Here is an 18383-nt window from a genome sequence, read left to right on the forward strand (position 1 = left end):
TCCTGAAATTAATTCTGTTTGTGCAGATAAAATATAGCAGGTAGAATTCTACAGAAAGTGTTGCTAGTGTGTGAAAACAGTCAAGATCCAAGGCTCCCCAGGCATGCACCTCCAGATGGTGGAGACGTCAGGTGCCATTCTGGCGACGGGGCATCTTCACTTGGATGCACGTGCCTGATAAAGGGACCCGTGACCATTAGGTCCAGTCGTGGCCGACTCTGGGGTTGCAGCGCTCATCTCGCTTTACTGGCCGAGGGAGTCAGCGTTTGTCCGCAGACAGCTTCCGGGTCATGTGGCCAGCATGACTAAGCTGCTTCTGGCGAACCAGAGCAGCACATGGAAACGCCGTTTACCTTCCCACCGGAGAAGTACCTATTTATCTACTTGCACTCTGGATTCTAACCACCAGCCTTCTGATCGGCAAATCCTAGGCTCTGTGGTTTAACCCACAGCGCCACCCATGTGTGCCTGGCACCTGGCAAATTTCCAGTGTTGCATATGGGCACCGTTTCTATTTTCTTTTTAGCATCTGTTGAAGACCTTTCTTCTCCCAACAAGCATTTGAGGTTGAGATTTCTATCCCTGTAATTATAATTAGACTTCCCAACAAGCATTTGAGGTTGAGATTTCTATCCCTGTAATTATACTTAGACTTCAAATTGTTTTTAAGTTACATTTTAATTGTTAAATTGGCTCAGGCTACTCTATGGGAAGCAATTCATTAATGAAATATATAAGTAATTCCCAGCTGGCGCGTACATAGAATCAAACTGATATTTGGCTAAAAATCACTGGTGAAACAAAATTCCTTATTTCACATGCTTTTGAAAATGCATTGTTTAATCTTTATTTATTTTAAGAACATGGAGCTATAACATACAGGTTACTTGTTCAAGACAACCCGATCAAGTATTACTACTATTTATAAAAATACATTCCCATCATATCCAAGACTGAAAAATATAAATATATAAATATCCCAACACTAGGGCATATACAGACTACTGCCCTATCTATGAAGGATAAAAGTTTCCAGAATAAAAAAGAAATGCTTTTTAACAACTAATTTTAAAAATGGTGATTCGTGACTAGGTTGGTAATGTGAAGTTACCCTAGGTGCTGCCTAAACTTTTCAGTTTCACAACCTCAAAAAATGTGTTTCAAGAACCTTCACAATAAAAACAAATATACAGAGCATGATGAAACTGGAGCTAAACACTTTCACATCCCATTGCTTTCAATGGGAGAGTTCAGAACTCTCTGTCCCAACGTAACTTCAACGTGTACACAAAAAACAATTTTGTGGTGTTTACTATATACATATGAAAAGCCACAAATATATAAAATAGATGCAAGAATTTCAATATTCCTAAACAAATATAAACATTAGGTCAACATGAAAAACATTTCTCTGGCCAACAACAGTTTCTCTTGCTTCCAATCTCATTGTTCACCATTATATGCAGTTTTGCTCCCACAGCAATGCAACCTCATATTTGAGCCCCCGTCGTGCATATTGTGACCATATGTGACCATTACTTAAACAAGTGAAGACTTTGCTAAACTTCTTATGCTTTGAAAAGTCCCTCTTGTTCTTGGATAGACAGATACCCAAGGATTTACAGCTGAAACTGGCAGGTGCGCTGCAACAGAGATCTCTCACTTGTGTACTGTACAAAGGGCCTTAACACAGAATTGCTTGCAAGATCATGTATATATATAGTTAGTTGATTATAGTTTATTCGTACAGCTCCAAGCTTACCCCATATCACCTGCAAATTGAAAAGGACACTCTAAGGTCTCTGTGCTGAAATATTTCAATGTATATCCAGTGCCCACAACGTAAATGCTTTGCTCTGCCCTGGAGAAAAGTGAAATCTATATAGAATTTTCAGTAGAATATTCAGGCCACACCCAAAGTTAAGCTCTCTTGAATCCCACTTATTTCAGAATGAGAGAGGTTCAATCTCCCCACTGAGATGCATGGGACTTAAAACTGCTTGCTTCTGGTTGGATTATCCTCAAATGTTTAACTAGCAACTTCATAATACAATATCCTAACCATGCATCTTGTGGACAAGCAATTTATTGCTTGTGGGTGGGGTGGAGATGTGATTCAAGTGATACAATAATGACATCTCTCCAATATGTTTCTTTGTAAGAGAAACCGATTTTGAAGAACCATCTTCTGGGTATTAACGATTGGAGGATATTTTCTTTCATTATTTAGAAAGGCCCCTTCCACATTTCCCACCCTAAGAGACAAATATATATTCAAACAAACATACATCCATTAATTCATATTACATGTTGGCATGTGGCTCCCAATCCCACTCAGCACCTGAGGCTATGTGAGCTTTGGGAAGAGGAAACCGCATCATCTTATCTGCAATGTTTGTGGCCAATACATACAGCTAACTTGGAAGGAAATCAAACATGTTTTGCAGTCTTGAGATTAGCCAAAATGTAAAAAATAAATAAATAAAAATTAGTTTTCATTCAGGACCACACTTGTGGTGGCTTCTTCCGTGTGGCATTATTCATGTTGAGTTCTTGTCCCAAAAGGAAAAGAGGGACGTGCACGTCCATGCAGACATATACTTGTATATGCCGTGTGATATACAGGCCTGTGTCACAGAACCAGGTAATAAAAAGCAACTCTGCTTTTATTTTAAAAAATATGCTGTTGCCAATCGTGGATGAATGAATGCATCCATTTGGACACGACTGGCATAAAATTATTCTAGCAAAACGTGTAGGGGTAGTAAAGAGGCAGGCAGGTCAAATTGGTCTGCTGGGGAACGGTTGTCTGTCCTTGCCAAAATAACCTGGATGTCTCTCTTCAGAAAAGAGGTGAGGCAAGAGAGCATTTCTGTAAGCATCAGGCATTTGGGGAAATTCTGGTCGTCTTCCAGCAGCCAGGTGTATTTCTTTCCAAACTCCATATTCAGCTACTTTTTGGGTTTTTCCAGGATGTTCAGAAATTTCCCTCGAGTCATTTCTCTTGCTGAAATCACAAGAAAGAAAGGGGGAAAAGGCTTAACATAAAACAAGTAGAGCTGGATAATTTACAATATTTAACCCCACTTGTGAAATTCATTTAAAATGGCTTTCTGGTGCCAAGAGGTAGCAAAAAAGATATAAAGTGAAGAAATAAATCTGTGCTGCGGTTCTGAATTCCTAGCAGTCTGGAATTGCAGGCCAAGCACTGAAAACGTCAAAGCTCAGCTGTAATACTCACAAGCTGTCTCATTTCTTACTACACCCACTTCCTTTATTTCCTCTGCGGCTAGCTTCAGGTTCCCCCTTTCAGTTTTCCTGCTATATCCATCTATGAATAGTATAATCTAGAGTGCTATTGCTCCTCCTCAGGGCATCTCTTCCTGGATGCTATAACCCTTCAGAGATTATGGACCTCTGTCTCCCTCCATTTCAAGATTACTTGTCCCTGGCTGCTTATGATCTTAAACATAAATGAGACAGCACTTCCACTCTCCCTTGGCAGTGATAGTCCCTGGATGCTATAACGTAAATGGAGTTTATATTCCCTCAAAGTAGTTCATCTATGGATGGTGTGTTAAAGTAGAGTTTACAGAGCTGTGCTCTACCCTCTCACGCTGTATTGTCATTCCCTGAGTGCTTAATACAGCAAGGCAAAGTATATATATGCTTCCCTGTGTGTCATCAATCTCTGTGAAAAGCATCACAGAGCTTTTACACAGCTACTTTCCTCCAAAAACATTTCTGACTTGGAGTTCCAAGGTTTTAGCTGCAAGTGTCCCAAAGACCACAATTTCAAAGATAAAATACACAAACACTTTCCCTTGCATGCTGACTCCCCATTCTTAAGTAATAAGTAAAATGCCCATTCATTGTGGTGGATAGGTTATATGCAGACAGAGGGCTAATATATTGCAAAGACTCCTAGGCATCAAAATTCCCTGTGGGATCCTTTACTATGAAGGCCAGACAACCCAATCTTGAGAGTGGAGGGTTTGGCTGCAAGGGCAGAACAGGCAACTCCCCACTTATGTGGGGGTTACATTCTGGGCCCCTGCGCACATAAGTGAAATGCGTTTAAGTGGGGAGCACCCTAGGGAGACCTCATAGCTTGCAAGGAGACCCTCCCCAGAGCACAAAAAGGATGTCTTCTTCGGGCTTTGAGGGTCTTCTCGCGATCCACCTGCCTCTTCCAAGGTTCCTGGCCCTGAGGTCGTGCGCAAGTAGATTGCACACAAGTGGGGAGTTTCCTGTATTATTGCATCAATTCAATATGGCATCTTGGGGTTGTGGTGGACAGCTTAGTGAAAACACTAGTTCAATCTATGGCAGCTGTGAAAACTCCATGTCGTAAGACTGAAAATAAAACTGCTAATACTGTAGTGTCATTATACAAATCTAAGCTGCAACCACACTTCAATATTGTGTACAATTTTGTACAAACAGAAGGAAGCACTCCTTCAAACACTTGACTGTTAAACTAAGCTACTCGCTAACTTAGATGGCTTTAAAAGGGACTCAACTGACCAATGGGGCTTGTAAATTCCCTTTCACTTAGAAGCATCTTTACCTACAACTGACATCAGGTGTAGGGCAGATGACACTTCTGTGGGCCAGAGGTTCTCCACTACTGATCTAGAACATTTATATAATAATACCCTTAAGTCAGGTCCAATTCACAGGACTGTAATTAAGTAAGGTGCAGGTTGAGTGAATATTGATTTAAAAATGGCCATGTGATTGTTTTCCCACACCAGAAACCCAACTTTACTGCACCATCCAAATACTTATTAAATGTGCCGAAGTGATGTTGGTGGTGTTGAGGGCCCTGAAGCAGTCACATAACCACAATGAACACAGAAAATAGAAAACATGGAACCATATTCACTCAACCAACATTTAGTTGCAGAAAAACAGTCAACTACATTGAACCTTGCTGTGTAACCTGAAGACTATCATTTCCTATTTCAAATTTTGCCACGATTACACCATATATGTGAAGTTCAGAGACTTAAAAAGTGCAGTGAGACACTCCGGGAGGGGGGCCTTTTTCCCCTAATTTGTATAAAGGGGATAAACCCTAATAACTTAAAAACATCATCACTGGAAGTTTGAGGTTCAAGAAAGTTGGCTTTGAATTAAATCTCATGCCCTGCTCTTGCTCGAGTAATGTCAAACTGCAGCATTATCAACTGATGGAGTGGAAGTTTTCCACAGCCCCAGTCCCATATAGGAGATATACGAATGTGTGACAACTAGGCGCCCCTGAAGAGGGCTGCACCCTATAAATCAGGCTGCGAGCACTGACTAGTTCTGCGCTCCAAGTGAAATTACTGTGAGTTGGGGGCTGCTCCTGAGCACGTGCCCTCCTGTTCGCTTGTCATCGGAGATGTTAACATTTCTGATTAATTCACAGACCTCTCATTTTATTCTTCATTCCTTTATCCTTGCTATCCTGCTCTGCCGCAGCTTAAAGATTCTTACCGACCTGCTACAATAATCACCACCCGGCTCGCCCTCCCCCCCCCCACCTGGTGAAATTGTTTAGTGATGCCAACCGCGCTTTTAATTTGCAAGACATCAGACACAGAGGTAATTTATACCAACATCTGTTCATTTCTGACTTCTGAAACAAACTCGCACATGCTGCTACGAAATCCCATTAGGAGCAGGAGACAGCCTTCTGCTATTCTGTATTCCTCTTCTCAATACACACTTAGGAGTCAACTAGGCTTTAAATTTTAAAAGCTATAATACAAAACTAAGGTAAGGTCCTTATAGCCATCAAATAAGCAAGGGCCATCCAAATTGTGCAGAGAAGTTTCTGCATTTTGCTACTTTCTTTGGGTGTGCTGATTGTCTAGCAGCTGATCTACTCAGACACGCACTCCTTCCTTCGCAGTATATCGCTGGTAATAGGCAAATTCGGACAGGATAGTGCTCTTTCCCAATATTTTGGGCACTCTTCCCTCTGGGTTGCCCCCCTCCCTGTAGTTTACCTGACTTTGGGAAGGAAACCCAAAAATGTTTCTTATGCTAAATGGTTCTTTTTGTTTAGCGTTGGTCCAGTTCAACATTTCCCCCCACCTCATTAAAAATCTAATTCCAGATATGCTTATTTTGGTTGAGAAACAAGGAAGAGAAGAAAGTGCAGTCAACATCCTAAATGCAATTGTTGTCAGGGAAACTTACAGTATTAGCTGTCACTACTGACATGGGAACGAGGGAAGCCAGTTACGTAGTAGAGGTACGTTTTCAAATAAAACAGATAAACAAAATTGTACTAGATTACATTGGAATATTTTAAAAAATATACTTAATCCAAGGGACTTGCCTACTGGAGGTGGGGCATCATACAATTTTTATCATTCCAGCAAAAAGCCACAGCATGAAAGAGAAGCATGAATTGCCCTATCCTGGCAAAATTTACTCTCTCTATCACTACAATAGAAAACCAACAATGGATACAACTGCAATAGCTCGATTACAAATTAATCTCCTCAGTTAGATGGGGAAGTGGGGGCACTAAAGACCACAGAAAACAACAATTTAGGATGTAATCGGCCTAGGTTACAATAAAGCTGAGTATTTCAACAAATCCGCCCTTTCCTGGGACTACCTAGGAAACAGCCATTGGGTTGCTATAAATAACAGAAGCTCTTGAACCAGGAATTAAATTTTCTGCCTTAGAATAGATGGATCTCAAACCAGGTAGTGGACAGAAGAGGCCGAATCCAAAAACGGAAGCTTAATTTCCCAGTTGCTAAGGAGGGTGGAGCACAGTTTAATATAATCTCCTCTTTGGAACTTCAATCCCTCAATCCTGTATTTAGCCTTGTTGCCTTGGTCTCCCTTCGCACTACAACTGTCCCCAAACTGCCTCCTGCAGTAAATTTTGTGGCTGTTGGTTGAAGCGATTCAGTAGTACAGATTGATTTCTTGCAAGTGAGGAGATGAGGGATTACCAAAAGCAGCCCTGGTTAACAAGATTGGGTGCAGAATCTCCTGCGAGAGCAGCCCACTCTGCCAGCGCTTTGCATCCTTTCACTATGACATATGGGTTTCATTACACAAAGATTTTCCCGATTTTAACTTTGAGGAGATTACATTAGAAACTCAGGGCTATCTTTACATCTGTAGCAATTTAAAGGTTAAGTAACATTTTTAATCAAATGACAAAGACTCATAATGTTTGGCCTTCGGTCCAAAGTGGAAACTGCAGCTAGGATGTTCCTTCCAATGGCAATTTAATTAGAAAAGAACCCTCTGCTGGAGATTGGGGCTCATTGGTCCCCAACATCTCATAAAGGGCATTCTCATGCATATAGTATCTCTGTGCCGCACTGTGTCATAAGCTCTGGATAGTCAGGAAATAATGGAGGATTTACTATGATAAAACCAATGAAACCAGTGACTTACATTTATGTAAGCAGCTATCACTCTGAAGGATCCTTAACGGGAAAGGGGAGATGGCTTGTTTTTGCATAAAGATGCCCAATGTGTTCAGATAGAACAATTTGCATTTCATCTAAGGGAAGGACCATAGCTCAGTGGCAGCATAGCTGTTTTGCAGAAGGAAGGTTCTGGGTTCAATTCCTGGTATCCTGAACCCCCAGGAGAGCTTGCCAGTTAAGAGTAGACAGCAACGAGCAAGACAGACTAGCTTGGAATAAGGTAGCCTCCTTGATGCAATTAGCAACAATCAACCCCGCCAATGCCATTTTATGCACTCTTATACACAGTTCACGGCTGTAACTAAGGGCAGCTCTATAAAATACTTATAACTTCTCAACTGCTTTTCACTGATGTGCTCTGTTCACCATGTTATAAGAAACATGGCTTTGCAAGCAGACTTATATGTAAAATCACAGACCATTAGCATAGAAACTGCATGTTAAGGGACCTTAAGTGAAGAGTTCTGTGTTCATAAGAGCCTTGCCCTGTAAGTTTGTTAAGGGCAGAATGAATAGTAGTTGAAACATGCAACTTATGCCAAAGAAACTGTATGCAGACATGGAGATTAAAATATAATTGTGTGCGCTGTTTTGTGGTTCTTTACAACTTTCCATTCATGGATGGAATGTTGTTTACATATACTGGCTTCACTTCATCATTGCAAATCTATAATTTTACTTTCTAGTTCCAGAATACAGTGTTCACGTATCAAATATATTGTTTTGTTGTTGCCAGTGCTATTTTTCTAGAAAAAGAGGTTCTGGAACTCACCCTTGTTCTCTTACAATGGCAATGGCACCCTCCTAAGAGGTGCCGGAACTGAGTTCCAGAGAGTTCTGGCTGAAACAAAAAAGGCCTGGTTGTTTCTGTTCTAACTATTTATTTGTGTGTTTATCTTGGGAACTGCCCTGAGATCTTTCAATGAAGAGTGGCATATAAATCTAATAAATAAACAAACAAACAAACAAACGATGAATTATGAGTCAAATCTGGAACATGCTATTTATAGCACCAGACTTCTAAGTGATGAAGAGAAACTGATTATGCTGGTAATATTTGCTCTACGTATTTCAAATCTTGATCGTGAAATACTGTGACTTAACAATGGGCTGTATCCAAAACTGTCCATGCGCAAGTGGACGTTCTACTTGCATAATGTGATTTTGCCTTCTCTTCCCCCACTGCATGGATGGATTAGGAGTACCTGAAAAGATGTTCAGAATTTCAAAGGAATTTCTCTATTGTAATAGGTTCTTCTTCAGGGATTTTCTCTTTCTGGCCCCTTTACAAGAAAGGAATAAAAACTCTTGCGGTACTCAAAGCAGATTGGACCACCATGGGCTTCAGTAGACTGTGTAGGAATAGGCTGTGCTGTTGCACCTAATAAACACAATCAAGGTAAAAGCCAAGAACATAAAACTACCAGTATCAAATTCACTAAGTGCTATTTTGTTTCAACCAACCTAAATATGAAGATGAATGTATTGGGAGCACCTCCCACTTCCAAGAAACTGACAGCAGCCAGCTTGACCTCCTTGACCCATGATCTCCATGACACTAAGTGTAGGGAAAGAGTTACATCTCCTCGCCTTGAAGCCAATAAAACCGCTCTTGATTATAATTTAGATAAGAGCCACTGGATTGAATAATAATGACTGAAACTCCCTTGGCTGTTTCACCTTGAGACGTCCATCACTGGGTTAAACATGATGCTAATTGCATTTGGATTGATTAATTTCTCTCACTCCTGTCTATTCGAATAATGCTTAACAAAATAATCACAGTACCCAGAGCCAAATCTTCTCCGTCAAAGGAATGAAGCCATCAGAACCAGCAGAGATGAAAGAAATGAAGATGACCCGTAATTACTGCTACGGTGATATCATTACCATATTATAGAAAATGAGTGTGGCGAAGGGGGAGAGCGGGGGCTGTGATTATTATTTATTTTTTAATGGAACCTTACATCCCAAGAATGCAGATCTGACATAGTAGAGCATGTAGATATACAGGGTGCGAGGGGAGGGGGTTTCTTATCTATTAAATTGCAAAATGGAGTGATCACCAAACCTTCAGATACATTACATGCTATGAGGTGGCTACTCCAGTCTTTCATTGCAATAGTTCTTTGTATTTGAATAGCATAGAGATGGGGTGTCTGTCTCCCTAGTGAAGTCTTAGACACCCACTGCAGAAACAGTACTTAACTGTGACGCTAAAACCATCTTTTTATTTTAAACTTGCTTGTTACTGGTGGCCTTGTTCTGAGGCTCCAAGTGCCAAATCCAGCTGTCATCAAAGGAAAGCTTCTTTTGAAGGGCAGTTATTCCCAATACACTAATCTAAATCAATAAATGAACTGCTAACTGAATCAGGTTATATATTCATTTCTCAGCAACACTGTAGGATAGCTTTAAATGCTTTATTGCTGTGGCTTCAAATGGCATCAATAGAATACATTGCCTGGAAGAATTTGAATGAGAAAGCAACATTTTCAGCCCGCTTTTTCCTTAAATACCCTCTCATTTGAGAAAACAAAATAGCTTGGCAATTGTATAGAAGCTTCAACCACCTGTGCTCTGCAATTCTAATTGTAGTTTATACAGTTCAGTTCTCCCACTGCTGGTTATGTCTGCCCCGTGGTATCGGGAAAAGGAGAAAAAGTAGGAACCAAGCAGCTTAAAATATTTATTCTGGCATAAGGCCAACTGTGTGTGTGAGCACACATACAAGCATCACATGCAAAACCAGCCAATATCAAAGACAAGTAGTTAAATTATGAGGCTAATAAACTATAAAATATTACTTAAAGCTACCAAAAGAGAGCCTCCAGGTATAGCAAAAGACTGAGCAGTCATCACTATAAAGTAATGAGAATTCTATCACATAAATATATCACATGGTGTCTCATATTACCAATATCCTTTCCATATAATGTTAATCATAAACTTAATTACTAATCCTACACTCAACACATTTACTAATACAAAAACCCCTGCTTGGGTCCAGTTTTCTTGACTCTGCAGGATTAGTTGAGTCCAATCATAGACATTTTCCTTGGTGGCATCCTTAACCCTGCAGGAACCCCTCCAAATGCTAACCACAGTTATCAACCCCTTATTAAACTATTAAAGAGGACAAGGTAGATAATCATAGTCTCCACCTCTCACCATGACTGGTTAGAGAAAGAGAAAAAGGTGAGAGAGCTCCCACTGCTGGTTGAAGTATGCTGGGATAGTAGGGGACAACTTTAACCTTCCGCAAGTGTTACAAATCTGGCATAAACACCTGATAGGGGGGCAGTGGGGATGAGCGTGCTGCCTCTCCTCCCTGTCAAATCCCAATGCGTGGAAGAAGACTTTGTGATACAGGGAGCCATTTTCTTACACGTGGCATGTGAAGCTAAGCAGGATGGAGAGTGGTCTGGAAGCCAAGGCCTATGATTAATGGTTGAAGGAGATGGATATGTTTAGCTTGGAGAAGTGAAGATTAAGCAGAGGGGACTGCATGGTTGCGGCTCTCATATCTGATGGGGTGTCATGCAGAAGGTGGAACAGACTTCCGTGTTACTTCCACTGGAACCAATGGGTAGTAACTGCAAAGAAGCAGATTTCAACTGAACATTAGGAGAAACTCCCTAATGGTAAGAGGTGTTCAGCAGTGGCACAGGCTGCTTCAAAGGGTGGACTCTCCTTCATTGGAGGTATTTAAGCAGCGGCTGTCAGGTATGTTGTAGCTGCACATCCTGTATTGCAGATGATGCAATGACCAGGAAGACTAGATGACCACCAAGGGCTCCTTCCAACTCTATGATTCTATGCGTTGTTGTTTCTGAAAATCATCATCCATGATTTTCAACACTGGCATTCCGATTGTGAAATTCTTTGTATTGAATACAGCAACAGATGAACAATCAGAGAATGGCTGGTAGGTGTGGTTGTGGATCAGACATTGAAGCTCAAATGCACTACCAGTTTGGAGGGGTAAAGAGCTGTCACTGGGTACCCAATCAGGCTCTTTTCCTGCTGCTGGCATGATCATTCTCACATCCCTGCCAGCAAAGGAAGGGAGAAGGAGAGAAATGAGTGTGTAGTGTCCCAAAGCTCCACAAAGTTTCCCAACCGACTGCTCCGGGTGCATTCACTCACTCAGACAGAGAAACTCCAGAGACTGGGGGTCATCAAAGCACATTGTGTTTGCTTGGGTGGAGAAACACTAGTGAGTGCAATGCTGCGTTCCATCTGTAGCACATTCTAAGACCCCCTTTACACACATAATTCCTCGGGTGGTTGTCGCTGCCTCTGCAGTTGCATACACACAGTCCCAGATATCTAATTACTTCAGCAAATGTGATTTGGCCTCCTGGAGGAGTGTTTACAAGCCACATAAATGACAGACCTTGCCAAGGGGATGAAAGTTGTTTGTGCAGTTTGTAAACAGACCCGGAAGCCAATCCACATGGGGAGAAGTGATATGCATAGTCGTCACTTTCCTTTTTTCCTTCTCAGTGTGCCTAGTGTGGTGGCAGCTGCCAGACCTGGGCAGAGAAGGATACAAAAAGGAATGAGGTTGCTGGAGCATTACCCTCAGCAAGGCAAGAGGAAAACTTTTTTTTTATTTGCACAGAAAATGTGGCTGCAAGAGGAAACATATTGGTCAAAATTACTGGAGATCATGAGGAAAAAACATGTAATCAGGTAGGACACAAATTGCATCCTCATGCTTTCATAGATGTTGCCTACAGGTTTTAAAATAGAACTTAGGAATCGTGAGAAATTAGCTTCTATGTAAAAGTGAAAATGGAAATTCTCATGAACCCTAATTCTATGTCTGGTATCACTGGACCACTCACGCTGTAACTGAGTAAAGCAGGCAGTGTCCCACTAGCTCCGTTGAGACCTACATTAAAAATAAAAAATTCACACTCCTCTAAACAGCTATTAGAAAAATAAAAAAGAAGGCTCGGCTTATTCTGTTAAATCCAAAAAGATAAGCTTCAAATTCTGTGGGACAATGAACAGACTATCTATTAAAAAGCCAAATGACAGCTTGGCCTGCTACCCAGAAACATCCGTCACCCAGGCACTTTCAGCTGGGATTTGTGCTGAATGACGTTTACTGTAGGTTAATAATTAGTTTTTAGCATAAGAGTCCAGTGTGGTCGTTCTCTCCCCAGGAGAGGAAAACAGGCTGAGCGATTTTTAGATTATATGTTCTGATAAGACACAGGCTCCTGACTCCCCATATGCAGTACAGGCCACCTGCTCTATGAAGCTGCCACGAGGGACCTCCTTGAAAAGGTTTAATAATAGTGCTCAAAGCCTGAGCTGAATTTACATCCTATATTGCAAAGTAAAATCATGTAGACAAAATCCCATCAAAAGATACACACTAAAGCCAATCTCTATAAACAAATTTACACACACACACACACACTATAACGGGAGTGTTATAGTGGCTAACTGCACTGCTAAAAATTATCAGGAAACCTGGATGCATAAAGCACATACATATATGTATTTAAGGGTCACCAACGTGCACCAGTATCTCCTGCAGTGCCTGCAAAAGGTCTCAATAACTACCCCCTCAAAAATTCACAATACGTACAAGATTGATAGGAGCTGAGCAGGACAAGCAATTTGTATGGGCCTAGCCTACACTGAACATACCTCATCAAGCATGCCCACATTTCAATGGATGCCAGGATTGTATACCCATTCTCCCAACCATTAAGAGTAGAGGAGAGTTGCAAAGGGCTTCTCTCTGTGAGTATGGTGAAAGCTGTGGATTCCCTGCAAAGACGTTCTATCGTAAGGCAGATAGAGGGTTCTAAACAGAGCTGGTTGAAAGCTGTATGTTCAACCAAGTCAAAAGTTCAATTAAATCTGGGATGGGATTCATTTAATGAACTCCACCAGTGGAAGTCCTGGGCAAGGACTTCTTGTTTGCACAACAGGGCATTCCCTCCTTGCCCCAGCAACAACTTCTCATAACAAAAATGCAACCTACTAAATATTTTTCTCAAATCTAACTGATGCTTAGGCCCATAAGCACAAGGGAATATAGCATGTTTCCTTGTTTATTCATATTCCATGACCCAAGACTAGTTTTTGTTTTTTCAAACATGTTTTTTAAAAGGTTTCAACAGATACTTCTTCTGTTTTAATCTGCTCAACAGAACAGAATGCATTTATTTACTTCATACTAAATCTACCATAGGCATGCAATATTTTCGCCCAAAGCTTTATTAGCATACACACTGTACTCCATGTGACAACCATCCAGTTTCTTTTAATGCTAGCACTTTTCATCGTGGATCTTACGGCTGTACCTCTTTTCAAATTAGGTTCACACCCAAATTTCTTTGGATAACACACATGGCATTAGAATTAGTTTCAGATATGGACACATTCAGAAAAAAATCTAGAATCTTTGGCAATCTGGAATCAATTAAATTGTTTACTAATCTAGCCTAGCTAAGCAAATGCTCCCTCTGGTTTTAAATTACTAATAGCCTGGAGTTTGGTGCAAAACTCTGGAACTCATGCAGTGTTGTCTATACATTCAGTATTCATATATACTTTTTTGTTACAGTTCTAAGTTACCATTCCAGAACTCTTAGAAACGCAACCAGGGTAGAATTACATAATGTGCTTGTACAACCAATTTTCACAGAAGGGAACATTTTGTGTATTCATTCCTTTTTACATTCACAATACTTGATTATTTAATTATATTTCTATAGCACCCACATTGTACCAAAAAAAGGCCAATATCATTTTCAACTATTTAGAATTTGAAAAGAGGGAAGGTAAAGCAACATAACAAAGGGCAGCAAATTAACCATCCTGAGATCTTCAGATGAAGGGTAGTATGCAAATTTAATAATAATAAATAAGATGGAAAAACTCAGGCAAAATGTAGACATGTATACACAGAATAACAACCACATGGGAAGGGGGGAAAGCACAGTACAGGTTCGTATTTTAATGGTTACAGTGTCTGGAATTTTATTTCTGTACTGTACTGTAATCTTGCTGAGTGTTTTCCTGGGGGTTTTCCATCATTTTGGGGTCAAACTTATTTGGTCAGGAATGCATTAGAAATTTCCCCATAGGAATCAATTGTAATTGTGGACTTGTTATGTGAACGCTCACCTAACAATTTCTTGGGAATGCATTGTGTTCAGATAGCATGTATTCCACAGAAGAGGGCTACAAGTGAGAAAAGATGGAGAGTAGCAGAAGTGGAAATATTTAACATACAAAGTAGGAACATAAAACTGAGGCCAAGAAACTGAGTCGGAGTGCAAAGAGGGGGGAAACAGGAGCAGGAGCATGAATACTTGTAATCAAAACTTCACATGGAATGTTCTGGGGCCTGTGGAGAGAAGCCAGAAGACAATGAGACTTTGCCAAAACAAAATGCAGAGTAAACCAGGTGAGCAGAGCAGCAGAATGCAAAACAAGACTGGAGATTAGAACTGTCTAGAGAAGAAGATACAGCTTGGATAAAAGACAAATAATAAAAATTAAAGATGGAGCTCCAAGTAGAAGATGTTACAGTAACCTAATCTGGGAGGTTATCAGAGTATGAATAACCACATGCAGTCTCCGCACAGAAGGGGCCACAGGTGGTGAATGTTGCTATGTGCTACTGACATCACTTAGATCTCCAGTGGCAGAGCTGAAGAAAGCACAGCCCAATCCAAGAAAATGAAAAGCAAAAAGGATGACCAGCCATAGCTACAGTTCAGTTGAGAGAGCACAAATCTGCTTTCAATCCATGCACAGTAGGAAAGGCATTTGCTTTGGCCATGTAAACAGTTGCAGGAAAAATATTTCACATTCTTACTTAAGTGCTCCAGAATACCTTCTTTAGGGGAACATTTATTGACATATATTTATATTCTGCGCTTCAATCTCAAAGGGTTCATAAAAGCGGCTAACGATTAAAACAAATAAACACATCTAAGCATTGCATTTCAAACAGCAGAACAGAAACAAACACATAAAACCAGAGCCAGCAAGATCCTGTCTCAGATCAGAAGTTGGTGGAACTGGGGTGGGAGTGGGGAGTTGGTGGGACCTGAACATCTCCATGACGGCCTGAACTGTTTGGGGCATTAAAGATCAAGACTAACACCAAGTTATTTCAAAATGTTATGAGTCCTTAACTCATAACCGAGCTTCCTTATCATCCAAACACATGTAGAGTACAAGTAGTTGATTCTGCAAATATGTTATGCCCAAATGAGCAATTACCACAGTGAAAGGATGGTGAATTAGATGGGCAAGTTTTCTTTTAGCCCAACATGGCTATCTTCTACTTTTTCTTAAGAAAAGTTATGCTCTATCACTAGGAAGTATAGCAGTGTCAAAATCCTTGAGATGAGATTTTAGAGAGAGAGTTTGTGTGTGCTATTTTCTACCATTCTTACCAAATAGATTCAATATCTGTTTTCATACATGATTTGCAACCAATAAAGAGGAGAGGTGGACTTGGACTACAAAATCTGAAGAGATATGGTTGGCTTTAAGCAGAAAGGTGCAAACATGATTTTGAAGCAACATCTGATAAAGTATACATTTCGCTACACTTTGAGAAACCATCTCACTTTGCTACACAACATATACCGGCATAAATGCCAAAGATTGGATGATTACTTATGTTAATCAACCATCCCTGAGAACTGCAATAACTGTAAAAGCCAAATCCCTATGTAATTATTAAAAAAAAACCAGCACACATTCGCTGAATTAAATGCTACTAACACAGCTACTCTAACAGCTAGATTATAGCTCTCATAAACAGTGTGGGCAGAATAGCCTTCTCCCTCGGAGCACTAGCTATTCAGTGGGCTCAACCTACTGATTAATGGGAGTAATTCAGGTTGATTAAGCAGGCATTTCATTGAAATAAGAAGCAAACATCTCCAACTATTGAAAGGCTCTTCTGAGAAGTCTCAGAATCATAGAACTGTAGAGTTGGAAGGGCTAGCAAGGGCTATCTAGTCCACCCCCTGCAATGCACTGCAGGACTGCAGGAATGTGACAGGAAGAGAGAATTGTTTCTGAACAGTCTGCATTGAAGCACAGATTTGCTGGAAAAGGATATCACAAGGCAAACTTTCAAGTAAAACTAAAACTGTGGAGACCATAGTACAGTGGTACCTCTGGTTATGAACATGTCAGGTTACAAGCTCCGCTAACCCGGAAGCAGCTGCTCCTGGCTGCGAACTTTGCCTCAGGGTGCGAATGGAAATTGCGCGCCAGAGACGCGCATAAAGTGGGAGGCCCCGTCAGCAAAAGCGCGCCTCAGGATAAGGACAGTTTCAGCTTAAGAACGGACCTCTGGAACGAATTAAGTTCATAACCAGAGGTACCACTGTACTGCTTGGAAAAGAGTACAAAATTCTGATAAATAGTATATAAAATGGCAGAAATTCTAAACAGAAGAAACTCTTCAACCAATCCATCAGAGAGCATCTGTCTTCCCCCAAAATTAAAAAATGAATCACACTTAGTCAACATTTACATTCTTGAAACAGAAGGACAGCAATTGGATAGCACTGGAGAAGACTCTTTAACCCTCTTTACCATCATGATCATATGTAGGAAACAACTTTATGTAAATTAATTCTACTTAAATGCTTGAGGGGAGGATTTGTGTGAGCACTGAAATCCAAGCACAGATGAAATACTTAAATCCTTAGCATCCTTGGCAGAATCTTTTTATTGTCTCAGTGAAGCCATTAGCATGTGTTCCAGAAAACTCTGCACATCTCAATACCAGTATGAATTTATATTGTACTTGAGTGTCCACAGGGCGCTTCACATAATATCCAACAGCCCTAACAGCTATGTCAATATTATTATCCCATGATTTGCTAAGGGTGAGAGGCAGTAACTTGCAAAAAGCTGCCTAATGCATTTTGGGCAAGGCCAAATTTGGAATGGCAATTTCCTGGTATAGGGGTCAGTTTCGTAGCAACTACTGTGCTATACAACCTCTTCTATATATCTTAGTAAATGAAAGTCTCCTATTACGCTGCTTTGGTTAAGTAATACTCTCTCTATCCCTTGGTGCTTAGAATCCAGCATGTCGCTCCCCAAAGTGGCACAAGTGAGCTTCTTCTGCTTTTCCAACTCTGGAAAAAGCAAGTTTGCCTTGAATCTTTACTGAGACTGAGCTTTATTCTGTAGGAAACCACAGCAGCGCTTGCTCAAAACAATTCACTTCAGCTCTTCATGATGCAATCAAAAAATGAAATTTTTAAAGAGCTACAATGGAATAAAGGAAAAGTACAATAAGTTGCATTGTGAAAAATGACGCCAGTTCTAGAATCTGTTGTAGGCTCAAGTGCCGAATGACTTTCTTGGCATCCTGACTTGTATGGAGATAAAAATCCCAGTAATGTAAAAGGGCTTTAGGTCAAAGCCCATCCTCTCTATGGAAAAGAGGGGATCTTTGGTTCACTACCATTCCCCTCTCTTTTCCCAGGGGACACCTACAGCCTTCATATATATGTTGGATTGCTGTTTATATTCATGCATTCAGGGTGCTTTCCATCTACCTAGCACAAGTGTAAAGTTATTTTACAAGTTCAAACAAACCAAGAATTATGCAATGTACGGAGTGTTAAACTCAGACCACTTTGCTGTAATCCTTCAGCGAAGAGATCCTAAAATTAAAGAAGCTTCCTTTAACTTAATACTATCCTATCTAAAAGGTGCTAGAATATGGTGACTTCCTACAGTTCTGGCGACAAGTCAACGGCAAGTATAATGAAGTATAATGAAGAGTAGAGAGTTTTTTAACAGAGGGAAAGTTTGGTCTGCTTCTTGAGGCACAGAGTTCTGATTTAACTGTTGTGGAGCAAACCTCTTCACTAGTAAGTTTATTAATTTTCTCCTACAGAGCAATCT

General features: G+C 40.5%; 1 protein-coding gene across 3 annotated transcripts in view; it reads right to left on the reverse strand.

Annotated features, from left to right (window-relative positions):
- Positions 1–822: 822 nt before the first annotated feature.
- LIN52 (lin-52 DREAM MuvB core complex component) overlaps positions 823–18383 on the reverse strand; it is a 37430-nt gene continuing 19869 nt past the window's right edge. Inside the window, exons 6-7 of one of the 3 annotated variants that reach the window (XR_014169541.1) lie at positions 4575–4635; positions 823–3007 (exon numbers count right to left, since the gene is read on the reverse strand). Coding sequence is in view for 2 of the 3 variants with exons in the window: in XM_081916153.1 (XP_081772279.1) it covers positions 8714–8835 (122 nt within the window). In the remaining variant the exon portion in view is untranslated. Of the gene's footprint in view, positions 3008–4574; positions 4636–5055; positions 8836–18383 lie in introns of those variants that run through there. The other 2 variants (XM_081916154.1, XM_081916153.1) reach the window with 2 other exon arrangements.

The sequence above is a fragment of the Podarcis melisellensis genome (genome assembly GCF_964234715.1).
Source record: "Podarcis melisellensis genome assembly, chromosome: 1".
Lineage (NCBI taxonomy): Eukaryota > Metazoa > Chordata > Lepidosauria > Squamata > Lacertidae > Podarcis > Podarcis melisellensis.